The sequence below is a fragment of the Oreochromis niloticus genome, linkage group LG23 (genome assembly GCF_001858045.2).
Source record: "Oreochromis niloticus isolate F11D_XX linkage group LG23, O_niloticus_UMD_NMBU, whole genome shotgun sequence".
Lineage (NCBI taxonomy): Eukaryota > Metazoa > Chordata > Actinopteri > Cichliformes > Cichlidae > Oreochromis > Oreochromis niloticus.
Genome location: NC_031986.2, coordinates 378,647 through 396,835, shown reverse-complemented (window position 1 = coordinate 396,835; position 18,189 = coordinate 378,647). Strand labels below are relative to the sequence as shown.

The 18,189-nt window shown below is 40.3% G+C and overlaps 1 protein-coding gene across 5 annotated transcripts in view; it reads right to left on the bottom strand.

Moving 5' to 3' along the window:
• Positions 1-18,189, bottom strand: part of LOC100704753 (potassium voltage-gated channel subfamily H member 7) — an 82,952-nt gene that overhangs the window by 26,475 nt on the left and 38,288 nt on the right. For 3 of the 5 annotated variants that reach the window (XM_025902930.1, XM_019351259.2, XM_019351260.2), the window contains exons 5-8: positions 17,580-17,600; positions 15,541-15,564; positions 14,646-14,860; positions 9,147-9,572 (exon numbers count right to left, since the gene is read on the bottom strand). In XM_025902930.1, coding sequence (XP_025758715.1) covers positions 9,147-9,572; positions 14,646-14,860; positions 15,541-15,564; positions 17,580-17,600 — 686 coding nt within the window. The remainder of the gene's footprint in view (positions 1-9,146; positions 9,573-14,645; positions 14,861-15,540; positions 15,565-17,579; positions 17,601-18,189) is intronic. The other 2 variants (XM_019351261.2, XM_025902929.1) reach the window with 2 other exon arrangements.

The window sequence follows — 18,189 nt, the reverse complement described above, 5'->3', positions numbered from 1 at the left end:
TGTCAGTAAGTATATGGCTTCTTAACAGACTGGCATGCCAAAAAAGCGTAAGAAAGAGAGGAGGTTGCTTTGGTGATTCATCTGTTGGCAGATGAAAAAAAAGACTTCGATAACTGCATATGATGATGGAAAAATTAGCTTAAAAAAACAAAAAAAAATGTCAGCAGCTTGGAACCTCCATCAAAGTCTCAAAGCCAGTGTTCCAATGTATCCCCATTTTTGACACAATGAATACAGAGTGTGTAACGTGAGAGTGGAGCGGCTATTAGTGTGGAGCAATCTGTAAACACAGTACAAGAAAATGCTAATAGGTCCAACCACTACCTATCACACCTGGCAATTATCTTAATATCCTTAAAGAAGCAAAAACCTCTTGCAGTAACTGTGCTTCCTCACTTCTGTGCTTGCCTATTGTTTTATTACCTCTTGTGCAGGTGAAAGCAAATACAACATTGATTATTCAAAGCACTAAAAGTAAAAAGGGGCATTGTTGTTTGTTGTTTTTATTTTGAAGGCAAATGATTGATGAGGAAAGAGTCTACATCATGGTGAGGAAGAGTGCTGTAGCTGCTTCTGATGGGTCCATTAAATAGCCTCCATTCTTCCAATCTCACCCCTAAATCACAGCCATCTGTCATTGCAGTGTTCCCTTTCAGTGACAACACAGTGAACAATGAATGAATCATGTATAGAAACAGATGAGCTTCAAATTATCCAGCGTGCAAGTGACTCTGAGTGACCTGCACAGATGACACTGTGCATGCTGTATGTGTAAAATTGATTAAAATCTTAAAGTAAGTTGAATGCATTTGGAGCTAAGAGTGAAGCTAAAGCTAACATTAGTAACAAACTATATAAAAAATACCCAGAAAATATCCCTCTGGTCATCTGCCACTGTGGCTTTGCAGGCTCCCCTGGCCACTTTTAAAAACCACGAGTCAACCAAGGTTGTGATATAACTTTCTGTCTTCAAAGTGGTCACATTCCTTCTATACGACAAGAGCTCTGCACGGCACAGAACAAGCCAATAATCACCCAAATGCTTCCCTTCTTCATGTGATCTAAAAACAGAACATATTATCCAAAACTATAGTACTGTCTGAGTGAACAGTTGCAGAAAAATTTCAAGTACAAATCTGTCTGTTCTTCCTGTGTGTACAAGAGCAGCAGGGCAAAAGCGAGACTGAGGGGGCTGCCTGTTACAACGAATCTGCCTCCTTTCTCTTTGTTTAGTACAGCCGTTGCTGCAGGTTTTACAGCATAATGGAGTTGGAGTGCATTTTTGTACAGTCTGCTTTAACCAAAGGGAAAACAATGCACATTTTACCCTCTGAATGGAGACAGCCTGAATGTGAAGCCGGGAAGCAATCCATTACACACGCCTCACTTGATTTGCATGAAAATATTCACAGAACATCTGTCATGGGAAAGAGGATTTGCTTGTGTGGTTCATTTGACCTTAAAGGGTTAATTTAATATTTGTAAGCATAAATGCCTCTTTCAGAAGGGCAGATACAGTAATATGATCAACTTTGTGGAACTGTCATGAAGTAGCTAGACACACTGGAAGCACAGTGTTTATGTAAATTTACTACCAGGCACGGAAGAGATGTATGTAACCACCCACACACCCAGACATTTTGGCCAAAAATGGTTGGCTTTGTTCCGAGTTTACAGTGGTCTGCCCAGAATTTAAGGTAAATGACATTTGAATTGTGGTTTAGGTTCACTTTTTTCAGGGATCCTCCATAGTTTGCAAATGTGTCAAATGTGGACACTATATTCATGTGAATGTGGACATAATATGCAAACTATCTCATCTTATCACAACAGGACATTGATATGAAAATGATGGAGGAGTTGAAACAAGTCCTGCAGGCAAATTCGAAGCCACATCATTTTCTTCTGTGTGCCAGCCTGCAGCCAAGTCCAATCAAAGCAGGATATCACCCAGGAATATGCACCCAATAAAATCAGCAGGAAAAAACCCAACAAAACTCTTAACACATCGTCAGATGTGGTTTCCAGGCAACAAAGGTCCATGAAATTATGGCTAAAGATAGTTCCTGTTTCTGCACAGCGAGCTAAAATAACACACCTTAAAGACCAGAGCTAAAAATGTACATTGATGTGTTATTTTCAGCTTCTCTTGATTGGAGGAGGTAAAAATACAACTTTTTTTTTTTTTTGCCTCATCCTGACACTGTGTGCTGCGAACGCAAATTGTAAGTAGAACACATCCTGTCACTGCACAAGTCATTTGGCTGTATGATGAGGACGTATGTTGTGCTGTGGTGTCGCTCAGCTGTCTGCTCTTTTTTCCTTGCCCGCCACTCACTGGTGGCCTCTAGCCATGTACTTCCTCAAAGAAACACACACCTAATGGTAAATAAAGACTTGGCAAACCAGTAGGCTGACATCAGATCAGGACCTTGCTCTTAATACACACCTTAATCCTGGATATATCCTGATTTTATGTGCATTTGTGAAGGTATTGCTTCGCGTATCGTGTAACCTGGAATTTTCACACATTGCAGTGGACTGCATTGCCAGATTTGCTCCTGGATTGATTTGAAAATGTAAGGAAGGGCTGGGAATCAGACCTGCTCCAGAAACAAGGGAAATGCAGCTTGATGTGTTTAGGGCAGTAAAGGATTGGAATATTGTATTTCCTTTAAAAATGTTTTCTTACTATTAAATATTAAATGAACCTTGATGTATGTAATATTATTTTGGAGTGCAAATAAATAAAAAATGTTTCATTTACACAGATTTTTTTTTGTATATTTTCATGCTAGTAATTATGTCCTCTGCTGCTCACGTGCTATGTCACTCTGTAAATCACACGTTCTCAGCAGCGGGAGCTTGCTATGCCATCTCCCTCAGATGTGCAGTTGCTTGCAAGCAGAGCTGTTGGGCAGGCACAGACCTTTTTAAAAGATTTGGATGGCCTGGGGCCATAGAGTCTGTCTCTGATGAAAAGAGAGCGGAGGGAAGCAGATGCGAAAACGAAGTGTCAGATTGGTTTGGGAGTCTAAGCGTTCAAGATAACATCTCAGAAAAAAAATACTGCCCAAAGTGTAGCCTGATGACACAGGGGTAACTAAGGCAGGACTGATGCTCAGCAGCTTCACGGTGTAAAAAAAAAAATTCTTTTCAATTTAGGTATCACAAAGCTATTTCAGGTAAAAATGAACCCCCCTCCCCAACATATTCATGTAGAATTTTGCTGGATGAATCCCCCTACTGATTAAGTTTATTTAAATGTGTTCTGTACTTCGCCCCACTTAGAATATGGAGGACCACAAGAGCCACGCTGGTCCTCCATATTAGAAAGAGTCAATCTGTATCTAAGAGGACAGACAGGATATTATGTACAGCATTTTTTAAAATTCTTTTGGACTTCTTCTCTCTCCCCAACTGGTCGCAGCAGATGGCCGCCCCTCCCTGAGCCTGGTTCTGCCGGAGGTTTCTTCCTGTTAAAAAGGAGTTTTTCCTTCCCACTGTTACCAAAGTGCTTCCTCATAGGGGGTCATATGATTGTTGGGTTTTTCTCTGTATGTATTATTGTAGGGCATGGGTAGGCAACCTTTCTGATGGCGAGTGCCATTTAAAATTTCCTCAGAAGTCAGTGTGCCATATGATTGCATTAGCAATAAATTTAATAACGCTCTATATTAACAGTTACACATTATATATAACCACTTTATAGAATTATATTTGTTTGCAAATGTTGGCAGCTATCAGCGAATAGTTATCAGCTATTTTGAAACAAAAAAAAAGACACTTTTATTCATAACAAGAACTCCATAACAGCAAATGAACTGTACAACAGAAAATACAAATGCTATTTATGGTCTCCTCACAACAATGATAAGTAAAATAAACTGGGCCAATATGGCATGTTTGTTAATACAGAGACACACATGTTAATGTGATCTCTGGTCTCCCACTCAGAGACACAGGTCTCCGAGTGTCCAGCATTCAGACGGCTACCTGAGGACACTCATGTGAGAGAAAATCTGCTCACACAGATATGTAGAGCCAAATACTGTCAATAAGGCCTCTGCAATGTTCTGAAGACAGTTAAACTTGTCAGGTAGTGATGTCCAGCAGGTGACAATGCAAGCTCCATGAACATGCACAACTGTGGATTTCAGCTGCTTCGATGTCGCATTAACTGGCATTAACTCAGCCAGTTAATGTGAGACAAATCTAGCTGCTCATTAAAGATTTCTGGTTTGATCAGAAAATAAAACATTGGTCCATACACCTGAAAGTCCCAAAAATGCATTGTGTCTCGAGTCTATGGATGCATTTTGACTAAAGACCGGCCCCCAGATATTAAAGCCGTAAAGCCTTTGAATGAAAACAAACGCTGTTGTGACAGTGATGTACACTGTCTTGTTGGTAAATGTATGATTTCTATTCATTTTACGTCAGATAAAAACTTTGGTTGTAAGCTTCAGATAATTATTTAATAACAGCCAGACATTTTAAATGAGAATAAGAAAGTATTTCTTTGTGCCCCCCTTTCCCTGTTAATGCCCTACCTGGCCCCCTGGCAAAACTTTCCTAGACCCGCCCCTGCACAGTTACCAGCTGTCAGCTACAAAGAAAAGGATCCTGGTGTTATTTGTCTCTCAGAAACAGTTCATAACTTCCCTTCAACTCATTCATGTCACCTAAAAGGTAAACCTGTTTCTCCATCACCTGTTCAGCTCTGATGATTCAGTAAGGACATCTCCTGGTTTCATCTTCATGTTTCCCTTTCACCAGATATACAAACCCATATCATGACCAGCAGCTTTTACAGCTGTGGCTCCAGAAAACATCAGCTGATACTAGAAATTAATATTAAATAAATTCTAACAAGAGCTGACCAAGCTTAAACGTGCTGCTGTTGTTTAGTGCGACATCCGGCGGTTTCCTCTTTCTGGCGCAAAGTGAGCGATAAACAAACAAGAGAGAAAAGCTGATCAGCTGATCATTGATCAGTTTCATGTTTGAAGTAGCAACAGGAGAGGGAGGGGGGGAGAATGAGAGAAGAAGAGGCAGCTGTGCAGCAAAGACACAATAACTCCAGCTTTGTGTCTTTTTCCATCCTGGCTTAAGTACGGGACAAACTGTGTTCCTTCTCAGCTCAACACGAAACGCGTAATAATTTCTCTGAATGCGGGACGATTCCGTTTGTACAGGACGGTTGGCAACTCTACTAACTAACCTTATGAATAAAATAAAGTTCACTATCAATAAAATCATAGCACCCGCCCAGCTGTATAGAAACTCCGTCATGCTAGCTAGCACGCAGTACGAGTTATTGTAACTGACTGTAAAAAGTCAGCACAACGAAAATAAACACCCAGATAGACTGCAGGTCATAACTTCTTACCTGAAGTTTAGTTCACCTGACGCTCCGACCGGCGGCTGCCTCGGGTCTCTCCTCCTGCCTCCCCTTCCCTCATCCACCTGCTGGCCTCCACCACTTGTTAATTTTACTGAATCTGTGGAAGCTACGCCATGGCCAACACCAAACAACTGAGTTATTTTTACACACCGACCAGCGTCTGGCCAGTCCACCACCAAAAAAAAAAAAAATAATCATCGGGCCACCGAGCAAATGCCCGGTATGCCCGATGGCTAGTCCAGCTATGGTCGTGCGTGCCATCAGTTAACCCGTGCCTAGGGTTGCCGACCCCTGTTGTAGGGTCTACCTGACAATATAAAGCGCATTGAGGCGACTGTTGTTGTGATTTGGCGCTGTATAAATATTATTGTACTGAAATGAATTGAATTGAATTGGAAGAGTGTGTGTTGAGAGATGGACGGAGTACTTTAAGAAGCTGCTGAATAATGAAAATGAGTAGGTGAGGAAGTTGGAGGAAAGTTAGTGAATCTGGAAGTGCAGAGGATTAGTAAGGAGGAAATGAGAGAGAAACTATGAGCAGGTTAAAGAGCATAAAGGCAGCTAGTCCAGATAACATACAGGGAGTGCAGAATTATTAGGCAAATGAGTATTTTGTCCACATCATCCTCTTCATGCATGTTGTCTTACTCCAAGCTGTATAGGCTCGAAACTACCCACTACCCACTACCAATTAAGCATATTAGGTGATGTGCATCTCTGTAATGAGAAGGGGTGTGGTCTAATGACATCAACACCCTATATCAGGTGTGCATAATTATTAGGCAACTTCCTTTCCTTTGGCAAAATGGGTCAAAAGAAGGACTTGACAGGCTCAGAAAAGTCAAAAATAGTGAGATATCTTGCAGAGGGATGCAGCAGTCTTAAAATTGCAAAGCTTCTGAAGCGTGATCATCGAACAATCAAGCGTTTCATTCAAAATAGTCAACAGGGTCGCAAGAAGCGTGTGGAAAAACCAAGGCGCAAAATAACTGCCCATGAACTGAGAAAAGTCAAGCGTGCAGCTGCCAAGATGCCACTTGCCACCAGTTTGGCCATATTTCAGAGCTGCAACATCAATGGAGTGCCCAAAAGCACAAGGTGTGCAATACTCAGAGACATGGCCAAGGTAAGAAAGGCTGAAAGACGACCACCACTGAACAAGACACACAAGCTGAAACGTCAAGACTGGGCCAAGAAATATCTCAAGACTGATTTTTCTAAGGTTTTATGGACTGATGAAATGAGAGTGAGTCTTGATGGGCCAGATGGATGGGCCCGTGGCTGGATTGGTAAAGGGCAGAGAGCTCCAGTCCGACTCAGACGCCAGCAAGGTGGAGGTGGAGTACTGGTTTGGGCTGGTATCATCAAAGATGAGCTTGTGGGGCCTTTTTGGGTTGAGGATGGAGTCAAGCTCAGCTCCCAGTCCTACTGCCAGTTTCTGGAAGACACCTTCTTTAAGCAGTGGTACAGGAAGAAGTCTGCATCCTTCAAGAAAAACATGATTTTCATGCAGGACAATGCTCCATCACACGCGTCCAAGTACTCCACAGCGTGGCTGGCAAGAAAGGGTATAAAAGAAGAAAAACTAATGACATGGCCTCCTTGTTCACCTGATCTGAACCCCATTGAGAACCTGTGGTCCATCATCAAATGTGAGATTTACAAGGAGGGAAAACAGTACACCTCTCTGAACAGTGTCTGGGAGGCTGTGGTTGCTGCTGCACGCAATGTTGATGGTGAACAGATCAAAACACTGACAGAATCCATGGATGGCAGGCTTTTGAGTGTCCTTGCAAAGAAAGGTGGCTATATTGGTCGCTGATTTGTTTTTGTTTTGTTTTTGAATGTCAGAAATGTATATTTGTGAATGTGGAGATGTTATATTGGTTTCACTGGTAAAAATAAAGAATTGAAATGGGTATATATTTGTTTTTTGTTAAGTTGCCTAATAATTATGCACAGTAATAGTCACCTGCACACACAGGTGGGGATATCCCTTAAAATAGCTAAAACTAAAAACTACTTCCAAAAACATTCAGCTTTGATATTAATGAGTTTTTTGGGTTCATTGAGAACATGGTTGTTGTTCAATAATAAAATTATTCCTCAAAAATACAACTTGCCTAATAATTCTGCACTCCCTGTATTTGTGGGGCAATGAACTGTTTAACTAGAGCATTTAATACAATCTTGTAGAGTGTACTGGTACCGATTTACAAGAACAAGGGTGATGTAAGAACTACAGATGGATAAAGCTGATGAGTCATGAAGCAATGAGAAAGAGTTGTTGAAGCTAGGTTAAGAAGAGAGGCAATGATCAATGTGTATGGGTTCATGTTGAGATGGGGTTAAGGTTAGGCACAACAGACGTGATGTTTGCTTCGAAAGTATTGATGGAAAAGCATGGAGAAGATCAGAAGGAGTTGCACTGTCTTTGTGGATCTAGAGGAAACGTGACAGGGAGAGGTATGCTCTGGAGAGAAGAGGAATGAAAGTCAGTAGAAGAAGTTAGAAATGAGTGAAATCAGAGAGACAGACTCATGGATATATTGAAGGATATGCAGAGGGTTGTGTGAAATAGGAGGATACTAGGGATAGGGTAAGATGAAAGCCAGTGAGCTGCTGTGGCGACCCCTAAAGGGAAGAAGAAGAAGGACCATACATTCTATTGTTCCTGCTGAACTGTAATGACCTCAATCACCTGAACGACATTCACCTCAAGATGAACTGGGATCAGTTCAGACATTTTCTTTACCACCGTTGCATGACCTACATAATCCATCTTATGACTGGCTTTAATGCTTGCTTGCTATCATGCTTAAATACTAGTGACCATAGTGTGTAGTGGTTAACACATTAGCCTAACAGGTGAAAGATCCCTGGTTGGAGACTGGGAGAGGACACAAATAGGGTTGGATGAACCCACCAATGTTATCTCGTGTTCTAAAAGACTTTTAGAGTAGGGCTGTTCGATATAACGATATATATCGGATGATGATATGAATACGTCTATCGTTTCATATTGCGCTATCGTTTGTTTCGTGGTGTTGCAAAATATACTGTTTACGGCTATATTTTTTATCGTTTTGATGGTCACTGTGGAATTTCTTAAAGTTCTCAATTTCTCTTATATTTAATATAACCACACTAGCGACAAGCGACTGTTTTTATGGTTTTACCGTCGTAGTTAGCAACAACGACGGTAAAACCATCGCGTGGCTCCGCCGTCCGCTTGTTTATTTTCCACATAAACCTTTCACAATAAAGTTGAAGATCCAGTTGAGATTTTTCAAAATAAACTGAATCACGTGAAATAGTGATACGGACAATAAGCTTAAAATAGACACCAGGTGCTAAAAAATAAACATTAGAACAGGCTTTTCCCCGCAGCACACCGTGTAATAAAAACTCACAAAGAAAATTGCGGCCGTTTCAACGTATGTAACACTCGACTCCAGTTACACGACACCCAGCTGAAAACACTTCAAAACTTCACAGAATTCACAGAATTTATAGAAAATGTAAAATTTTTGTGATATACATCGTTGTCGGAATGATGTCTTATATCGGGACATGAGATTTTGGTCATATCGCACAGCCCTACTTTAGAGTGAGTTGTGATTTATTCTGCGAGTTCAAGTGCTTTTCTCGTAAAGGCAGTCAGATTCTCGGTCATCACTGTCATCATCTCCAACTCTGCCTGGTTGATATTTAACTGATAAACTAAATAAATCCTCACCTCGTCAGATCCTGAGCCAAAGATGAGCAAGTCAAAAGGGATGGCAGCCACCATGTCTATGAGGAACCAGCCTTTAAAGTAGTGGATGGCGATCTTGGCTGGGTGGCTGACCACCTCCTCATTGGTGTTGACGTAAGTCGTCCTAAAATTTATAAGTATGTCCACTATAAACATAATGTCAACTATCAGATCAACCACATTGAGGGGCGAGCAGGAATAGCCGCACTCCCGTCTCCTCTGCTCCTCAATGTCATTGAGGAGGAAGGCAGCAGAGTAGGGGGTGAAAATGGCCGTGTAGATGACCAGCAGCAGGATCAGCCAGTCCCAAACTGCTTTGAATGGACTGTAGTGAAGAATGGTCCACTTATCCATCCGTGGTGTCTGGAGTTTGTATTCAGGAAGCACGTCGGCACCCAGAGAAAGAACCTAGTGAAAAACAAAGAGAACTGATTAACTTTTAACATTTTACTGGCATTAACATTTGCTATCTGCTCTGTGTTCAAATACACACACATTTTGGGAAATAAAAGTGTAATACGGTGCTTTTTCTTGCAGATTCTTTGCAAATTTGTTTTTATTGAGGACTTCACTGATTGCCTTTGCAGTGTCTGGGAGAAGCCTTCTATTTCTATTTCTGTTTTACGACACCATCAGCAATATTTTCAGAGTGAGGGTTCAACAAAAGGATTAGAATTTTAACGATATGGACATTTTAACGTGTCTGTAAGAAGTTTTGCATCACAGGAAATACAGAATGAGCATTGTTTTTGATTAAGAGTCAGAACTTCTCATTATTTGCTACTTTGAGTCTCTACTTTGTGAAGGTGCAACAAATCTAAGAACTGCATGCACTTAACAATCTTAAATATGCCCTGTTGTTTGAGAAATTTAGTTAAATACAATAAAACTTGAAAATATTTACTCTAAGCGTTTGCATGTCCGCTCTCTTACATTGCTGGACATGCTAGCAAGTGGAATTGCATACAGTCATGGTGGTAAGAAAGCACACATTCTTTTAGTTTTAAATATCAGAACATATTAAAAATCACCTTGTCCTTAGCAGCTCTTAAAGTAAGGTAAATATAAAGTCAGATGAACAATTATTAAGCTAAAATGAAGAAGCAGTGTGCGAAAAATTATAGTACACAATGTCCACAGTTTGGACTGAGAAGAAAGACAGTTTGGAGTAAAGGAGGCCTTCTACGTCCACTGTGAAAAACCATCATTGAGGTGACCTCTACAGCTCATATGACGGTGAGGTCGGGTAATGTCTTGTAATGTTAGAGGTTTCACACCTTTGTTCTGGAGTGGGTAATGACCCGCCTTTTTTCACATCTTGGTTCATGTGATAACCCACATCATTAATAGCGGGTCATTGACCCTCAGCACCACCCCCAAGGTGTTGGTCTACGGCAAGGGTAGGCAACTCCAGGCCTTGAGGGCTGGTGTCCTGCAGGTTATAGATGTGTCCTTGAGCCAACACAGCTAATTTAAATGGCTAAATGACCTCCTCAACATGTCTTGAAGTTGTCTAGAGGCCTGGTAATGAACTAGTCGTTTGATTCAGGTGTGTTGACCCAGGGTGATATCTAAAACCTGCAGGATGCCCTTGAGGCCTGGAGTTGCCTACCCCTGGTCTGAGGGTTAAGGGTTAATTTCCTAGGACTCTCCATCAGTTGTTTTAGAACTGAAGAAGCCTCTTGGATGACAGGAGGAATATCTTCACTATCACTGTGGCTCAAGTTTTAAAAAAGTTTAGTTTTTGAACTAATTTTAAAATCAAATTTGCTATGAAAAAGACAAACAGGCTACGAGAAAAAGAAAAAAACAGATGAAGGTGCATGTGATCTGTCAACCCCACACGAAAAAAGCAAAACAAAACTCCTGATTATCCAGCATCTGTGGGAGAGTACCAAGAAATTAGACTGTAAGTGACAACATCCTAGCAATGACATGCCATATTTTATGAAAGATAATTTAGGATAAGATGAGATAAGGAATATTGGAGTATGTTTAAATGAAGGTTAAAGGCTACATCAGTTAACGAGCACATGGAAAACAAATGGCCACAAACCTCGTTGAACTAAAGTAATGCTGTAAACAGGTAACTGCTGCTAAAGGTGGTTCTACAAGATACTGAATCATGGGGTGTACTTAGTTTTATTTTGGCTTTGATATCATAAAGACAACATGTAATAAGTCATCAATTGTTCATCTGAAATTTTAAGACCTGATAAGGACTTTTTAAATAATGCCCTTATACGTAAAGCCTTGGAATATACAAAATGTATATTTTCTTTTGATTAGGTCAAGTAAAATTCAAAAGTACAGATTTATCGCTGTGTGAATAATGCAGCTATGCATCATATAGATGCAGATGTAATGCACTTCACCATTACCTGCACAAGAACATCTTGCACATTACTTTAGGCATGATTTGCAATAAATAAATGCTTCTCCAGTGCCTGTAAGCTTACAGAAACTCTTAAAATTGAAGCTTCAGTTGAGGGAGTGATACCTTTTATTATGATTATTTATAAGATAAGAATATTGTTTATAAGAACAGAAACTGAACATATCAAACCAAAATAAAATGACGATGCATCAACTGCATATAGAAAAATAAGAGCATGCATAAATGTCAAAATGTATCATCAAGACTGGAGGTATAATCCATTCCGGCAAGCCTGAATGTCAACATAATTATCTCTGTTATTGCAGTCACCATATACTGCAGAACCTAATAGCTTTTAACATGAATATTAAAGCAGCGTCATGGGACTTTTCGGATAAGAGTCTCAGTGACTTGGAGGTAATTATAGGTGCAGGCAGGGGTACAGCTATTCATAAGTGTTCAACACTTCAATAGCTACAAATTCTCATTTTCACTGCTGATTATGGCAGAGGGGGTAGGTTTGGTGGGTGGGTGTGCAGGTAAATTGCATGCACTACAAAGGCAAAGATACAATTATGCTGTGATGTATGTGAGTGAGCATGAGAATGAAACAAGAAGGGAGGGCCTTAAGTGACTTTATTTTGGCATTCATCATATTTTTCATTGCTCCTCTATCGGTGCCCTGTCACCCCTCTATTCTAACCATTGTGACTGGGGAGGTAGGACCAGAGAACAGAAGGATGACGTATAGCACAATGTGGTTTGGTGTTAATAATTGAATTGGTTATTAGAAAACCCATCCCTCTGTGTGATGAGGAGGGTCAAACGCTTTTACCCTCTGATATGGGATAACCTTTGAAATCGATCAGAAACCAAAGGACAGTCAAAGGGAATGCACTCTATTATTCATCAAGCTGCCTTTTCATTAAAGCTGGATGCTTAAAGTGATGGTCTTAACTCAGAGTTTAATTACTGTTGACTCTGAAATAACACCTTAGATTCCCATTCTTGTAAAATGATTTCTGTTAGGAAGAAGCATAAATGTTAAGAAAAGCTGACACTTGCTGTACCGAGGATGATTGTGGCGCGATCGCTCACATGATCCCACAACCTGCTGGTAATCCTGAGAAAGTTGGTTGATTTATCAGAGTGACAGTTCTAGATGAAAGTGTTGTAGACATCTGTTTCTAAATTAATGATCTCATCTTAATTATTTAAACTGCTTACAGTAGCCATGTGCACTTGGCGCCAATGAACTCTTTCTTGCTGGTTAATGGAAAGCTCATTTTGTGTTTGTCTCGGTCTCAAGCACAAATGAACATTAGCCCTCCCCTCTTCTGGTTTTTCTGGTCTGCACAGTGCACACTGAGATATCATTTATAAGTGCATAGACTGTTGTTTGACTCAAGATTCCACCTCAGATAACCGCAAGAAGTTTAAACTGCTAAGATGCAGTCATTTGAGCCTCATATGGGGATGAGCCACACGTGCAATGAGAAGTTCAAAATGTAATAAACAGCCTGTGAGGTGCAAGTCTGCTTTCCTTCTTAGCTAATCAGTTTCCTGGGTGAAACCTCCATTTGGCTGCAGTAGCTGTGAGGCGGCCAAGGCCAACAGAGAGTGTATCTGTTCAGATGCCTTAATTATAACTTCAAATAAACTCTGATGAGTTCAAAGTTGCTTTCAAGACATCTTCTGTCACTTGGTTGTCAAAGTCAGGTGTCCAGAAACCTGCTTACCAATCTAAACTGTAAAGGAAAGTGACAGGATAGGAAAAGTATACTTTACAGTTATATTCTAGGAATTATGAAGCTTCTTGATGCTTTGACCACTCTCATACAGCAGCTCTTCTGAGGTGTTATATTCTACCACATGTTACCCTAGTCAATTAAAACCATATTAAGCAGCCCTCTCTGACTTTGCACTTGTGTGAGAGGACAGTGTGCCGTGCTGTGGTCTGCATTCTCTCTGCCTCTGGCGTCAGTGTAAGGCCTGCAGCCGAAATTGGCTTTGATCGCAAACAGGGGTCAGTTTCTGTGTCCTCTATCCGTTACACCATTAATTGGCAAAATGCAAAACTGAGACCTAATCAGTAGTTTCAAGCAGCTCTGGCCTACCCCTAGGAATACATTAACTCATAGTTCCTGCCTCATTTGTGATGCCTCTCAGTCCTGGCAGGAAAGGTGAGAATGACCTCTTACACTGTTCGTAACTTTAGAAATACAGCCTGAGCTCTGGATGCTGTCTGACAGCTGTAAGAGTACACTTGGCTATCCACCGTGAGTTACAGACACCTCCACTGCTTTACATATCAGATCCCTTGAATTTCAGTTAATCATCCTGATGCTGACTGAGGGCATGTGGGAGCATGTATGCAATCTGCTGTTAAAGTGCTCAATCTGTCCAAGTCTGATTTGTGATGATCATAAATGATAATATGATGAACGTTATATTAGAATTCTAATATCTCACTCTTCTCCAGTCTGCACAACCTTTATTAGTAAAATCATTACTAATAAATACAGACTAAGGGTGCTGCCTCTGTTTGTGTGGGTGATACATTTGTTTTTATTTTATGTAGGCAAAAACCTTGAAATTACTACTTGTTTCATCAAGAATGAAAACAATGATGTAGTTTGTTTTATTCCCTTTGCACTGTCCATAACAGTTTGAAGAACCAAATTCATGAGTCCTCAGATGACCCAATACACAGCAAGCACTGTTTAACAGAGGTTAATCCAAAAACTAAAACTGGCCTGAGCAATATTTGAAAACCACACAATGGAAAAGCACTGGCATCAAAGGCAGGGGGATGAACACAGCCAGAGAACATACGTAATCAGACAGACTGTCAACTAACAATGGGAATACAGGACTATAAATACATAGAAAGAATAGAAACTCACAAGACACAAGTGAAAAAAATGAGGCTGACAGGATGCAAATCCAATGAAAACATTTTTGTTGCGTTTGCAGGTTTTTCTCACAGGTAGTATTATTACCATTTTAAGGATCCAACAGATCATTTTATGCCTGTAATTCTAAATTACAGGCCCTCAATTTTTCTCCCCATTCACAAACTTGAAACTAACTCATATCCTTACCTGTGTGACTTTGTCTGTGACATTGTGAGTGCGATCTTTGACTTTAGGGGCGATGATAGTTTTCTCAGAGGATGGAGGGGAGGGGCACTTCTTATCATTGTTTGCCTCTGAGAAGTTGAGCGTGATCAGGGGAATCTTGTTGATGGTGGAGTACTTGTTGAGGTTGGAGTCGGAAGTTGAGCCGAGCAGGCTTGATTTGATTTGGCTGAGTGGTCCTGAAAAAAGAGCATGGCAGAGGGTGCGTGTTATTATTAGAAGATGCCGTATCTTGTTTTATAGCTGGGCTGTTGTTGATCTGTTATGCACTGTCAGTAGTGTTTATTTGGGAGTAGTTGCGACATGGGTAGTGAGCATGGAGTGATTCCTAGTTTTGGAGTGACTTCAACCACAACACAATACTGAGAATACAAAAGATGCTGAAATATAAACTGTACAGCCTTTCAGAGCCTCTCATTAAAACATAATGAACAACACTGTTGGTGAAAAAACAGAATGATTTAATGTGCAATCAGAGAGTGCAAGTTCCCATAGTTTGCCAAATCGAGTGCGGTGAACTCACTGTATAGATAAAATTATGTAGTATGATCAGTGAACACTTTGTAAGTAGAACACAATCATATTAAAAACGGATCTGTGTGATAGCGCTACACAAACTGACATGTGGCCCAATGAGAGTGAGAAAAGTGTAAACGAGAGGTTTGCTAATTCAGCTGCGTGAACCAGCAGAGGAAGGATACGCTGCCCACCCCACAAAGCACAGTGATTGAGAGTCAAGGACAGAGAAACAGACAGTTGAGGATGAAAGATTGCATGCGCAGCTTCAATACATGCCACAGTCAGGATACATCAAAGCCGTCATAAAAAACAACTGAAAAGAAAAAAGCTGAAGCCATACCCCCAGCCATCCAGGAACGAGATACTAGCCAACCAGGAGAGAGAAGAAATAGGAGGTAAAGGAGAAAGTGGGATTATGGAAGGGTGTTTGGAACGTTGGGTCAGTAGTCTCGGGTACAAACATAGAATAGAATAGAATAGAATAGAATAGAATAGCTTTTTATTGTCACTGTTACAAGAACAGTGAAAGGCAGTTTGGCATCTCTCCATGTGTGTGGAGCAAGGTTATTATCGTTAACGAAAACTAACGAAATAACGAAAACTAGAAGTGAAAAAACATTTTCGTTAACGGAAATAAAAATAAAAACAAAAAAAGGAAAACTAACTAAAACTGTAATGAGTGTTCACAAAACTAACTAAAATTAACTGAATTTATAGCAAAAATATGTTTAGTTTTCGTTGATGTGTGCGTGTCATACAATAGTCAAGGGTGAAAATGAAGTTTAGTTTCCAGGTTTTTTTCTTGCTGTGTCTCATTATGCCAGCAGGTGGCAAGTACGTTAGTTGAGTCGTCTGTGTCGCTGCTCCGTCATGTCAGGAAAAGTCTGGAGAAAGCGCCAGCTTCCAATTTGGGATTACTTTGAATATGACTGTGTTTTGGATAAAGCAAGTGTCTTGTAGTGGAAAGAGACAAATTACGAGGGACATTTCTAAAGGGAAAAAAATCCCACAAACCTTAAAGTGCACTTGAAAAGCTCACACAATAAGGCTAACCTAGCCTAGCTTACCTGGAGAAGGTAAGGGGCACGCCCAACCCTCATCCCCAGAAACAGAAGCTAACCCCAGGCAAGGCAGCGTGATGCATCCCGAGACAACAGGACTGGGATATCTACATAACTGTGTGAGTCAATTTCCTTAACACCCGGTGCTGCAAGAGTTAATAGTCTCATTGGGGCCAAGATATACATTTTATAGTTGCCTGGTATCAATGGTTGTTCATCTGCCTTTATTTATTTAAAGAACCCATAGGTGGGAATGTGAGTTGTCTGTCTCTGCGTGTTAGCCCTGCGACAGACAGGCGACCTGTCCAGGGTGCAGGGTATGGTAGCTGGAATAGCAACATACCCAAGGATAAGCAGAAGAGAATGACTGATGATGACTATGACTATGATGAAACTGGGATTTTGTTACACTTTATTGCAAACACAACTAAAACTAAAACTGAAACTAATCAAAACTAAACTGAAACTAAGGATTTTCAAAAAAATAAAAACTAAACTAAACTAGCAAACAAATGGTAAAAACTAATTAAAACTAATATAAAATTGAAAATCTGAAGTCAAAACGAAATAAAAATAAAAACTAATGAAAATTGCAAAACTATTAAAACCCTGGTGTGGAGTACACACTAGCGTAAGTATTTAGACAATAACAGACAAATTTACATTTACACAAGAAAGATATGTACAAACATATCAATAATGTGGCATTACTAGTAAAGAGAGCTTGACAGGGGCTCTATCAGTAAACCTTTAGAGGATTAAAAAGGGCAGACTTTGATGCTAATGTTGCTATTAATGTGTATTCCATTTGATTACAAAGAGCATATGACTTTTAAAGAACCTGGTTGAATATGTACTGTACTATGCATTCAACATAGCACTGCAACAGTTCAATTAAGCATGTAAACAGGTTTCTTTCCATTCACAAAGACAGGATCCAGAGGTTGCACACAAGAAAGCAAAGTTTAAAGACAGTAGGAGGCATCATTTCTTAAGCATCAATTTATCCTCTTCAATGAACAACAAGCAGGAGAGAAGTTTAACGTGCTGCTTCCATGCAAGCATGTGCAGAGGTTACTGTGTTTTCTTTTTAGTGAGCACTTACAGTGGCTGATTAGGTTTAGGCAGGTCGTGTAGTCATTTAGTGTCTTTCAATGCCAAAGAGCTTACAAACACAGTCATCTGCTGAGGCATTTGCATACAACACGAACCTTTTGTGGGAAAACTCATGCAACAAGCAGGCTTTGACATGTACACGTGTATCATTAGACATGCCGCTATTCACGATCTGAAAATGCAGCAGGTTGCCATTAGTTACCTTTGATATTGCGACCATTATCTGCGAAGGTGGCAACAGAGTGGGGGAGAAGACAGAAAAAGGGGAGTGGAGGTGAGAGAAGAATTTGTGGGTTTCTATGATGATAAATGGGGGTTGCCGTTAACGACCCGCTACTGTCCCTGTGAACAATGCATTATAGGGAACTAGATGTATTAGATGGGATACATCTACTAAATGGGAATTATAGGCAATGGGAGGAGACTGATTGATCTGCAGGAAGCAGGACCAGTATGGGTCACTTCTATCCTCGACCAAATGAGGACCAAAAGGTGGAAGATCAATACCACAGATTATAGATGTGACCATCTACTGAGGATTCACTAGTACACCACATAGCTGCTATTTTAGGACCACAGGGATTAGTCTTAGTAATTAATTAGTAAATAAAATATCAATTACATTTGTTTTTTCTTATATCACATCAATTCAACAAATCAATAAAGAAGACATCATCAACCAGTGCTGTGCACTTTGCAGTTTAATGTAAACTAATGTAAACTTTGTTTACCAGTTTAAAACATTTAAAATAAATACAAAGTGGTCATTAAGTAATACCATATATACAGTTCAGCAACTGTTGATGCATGTC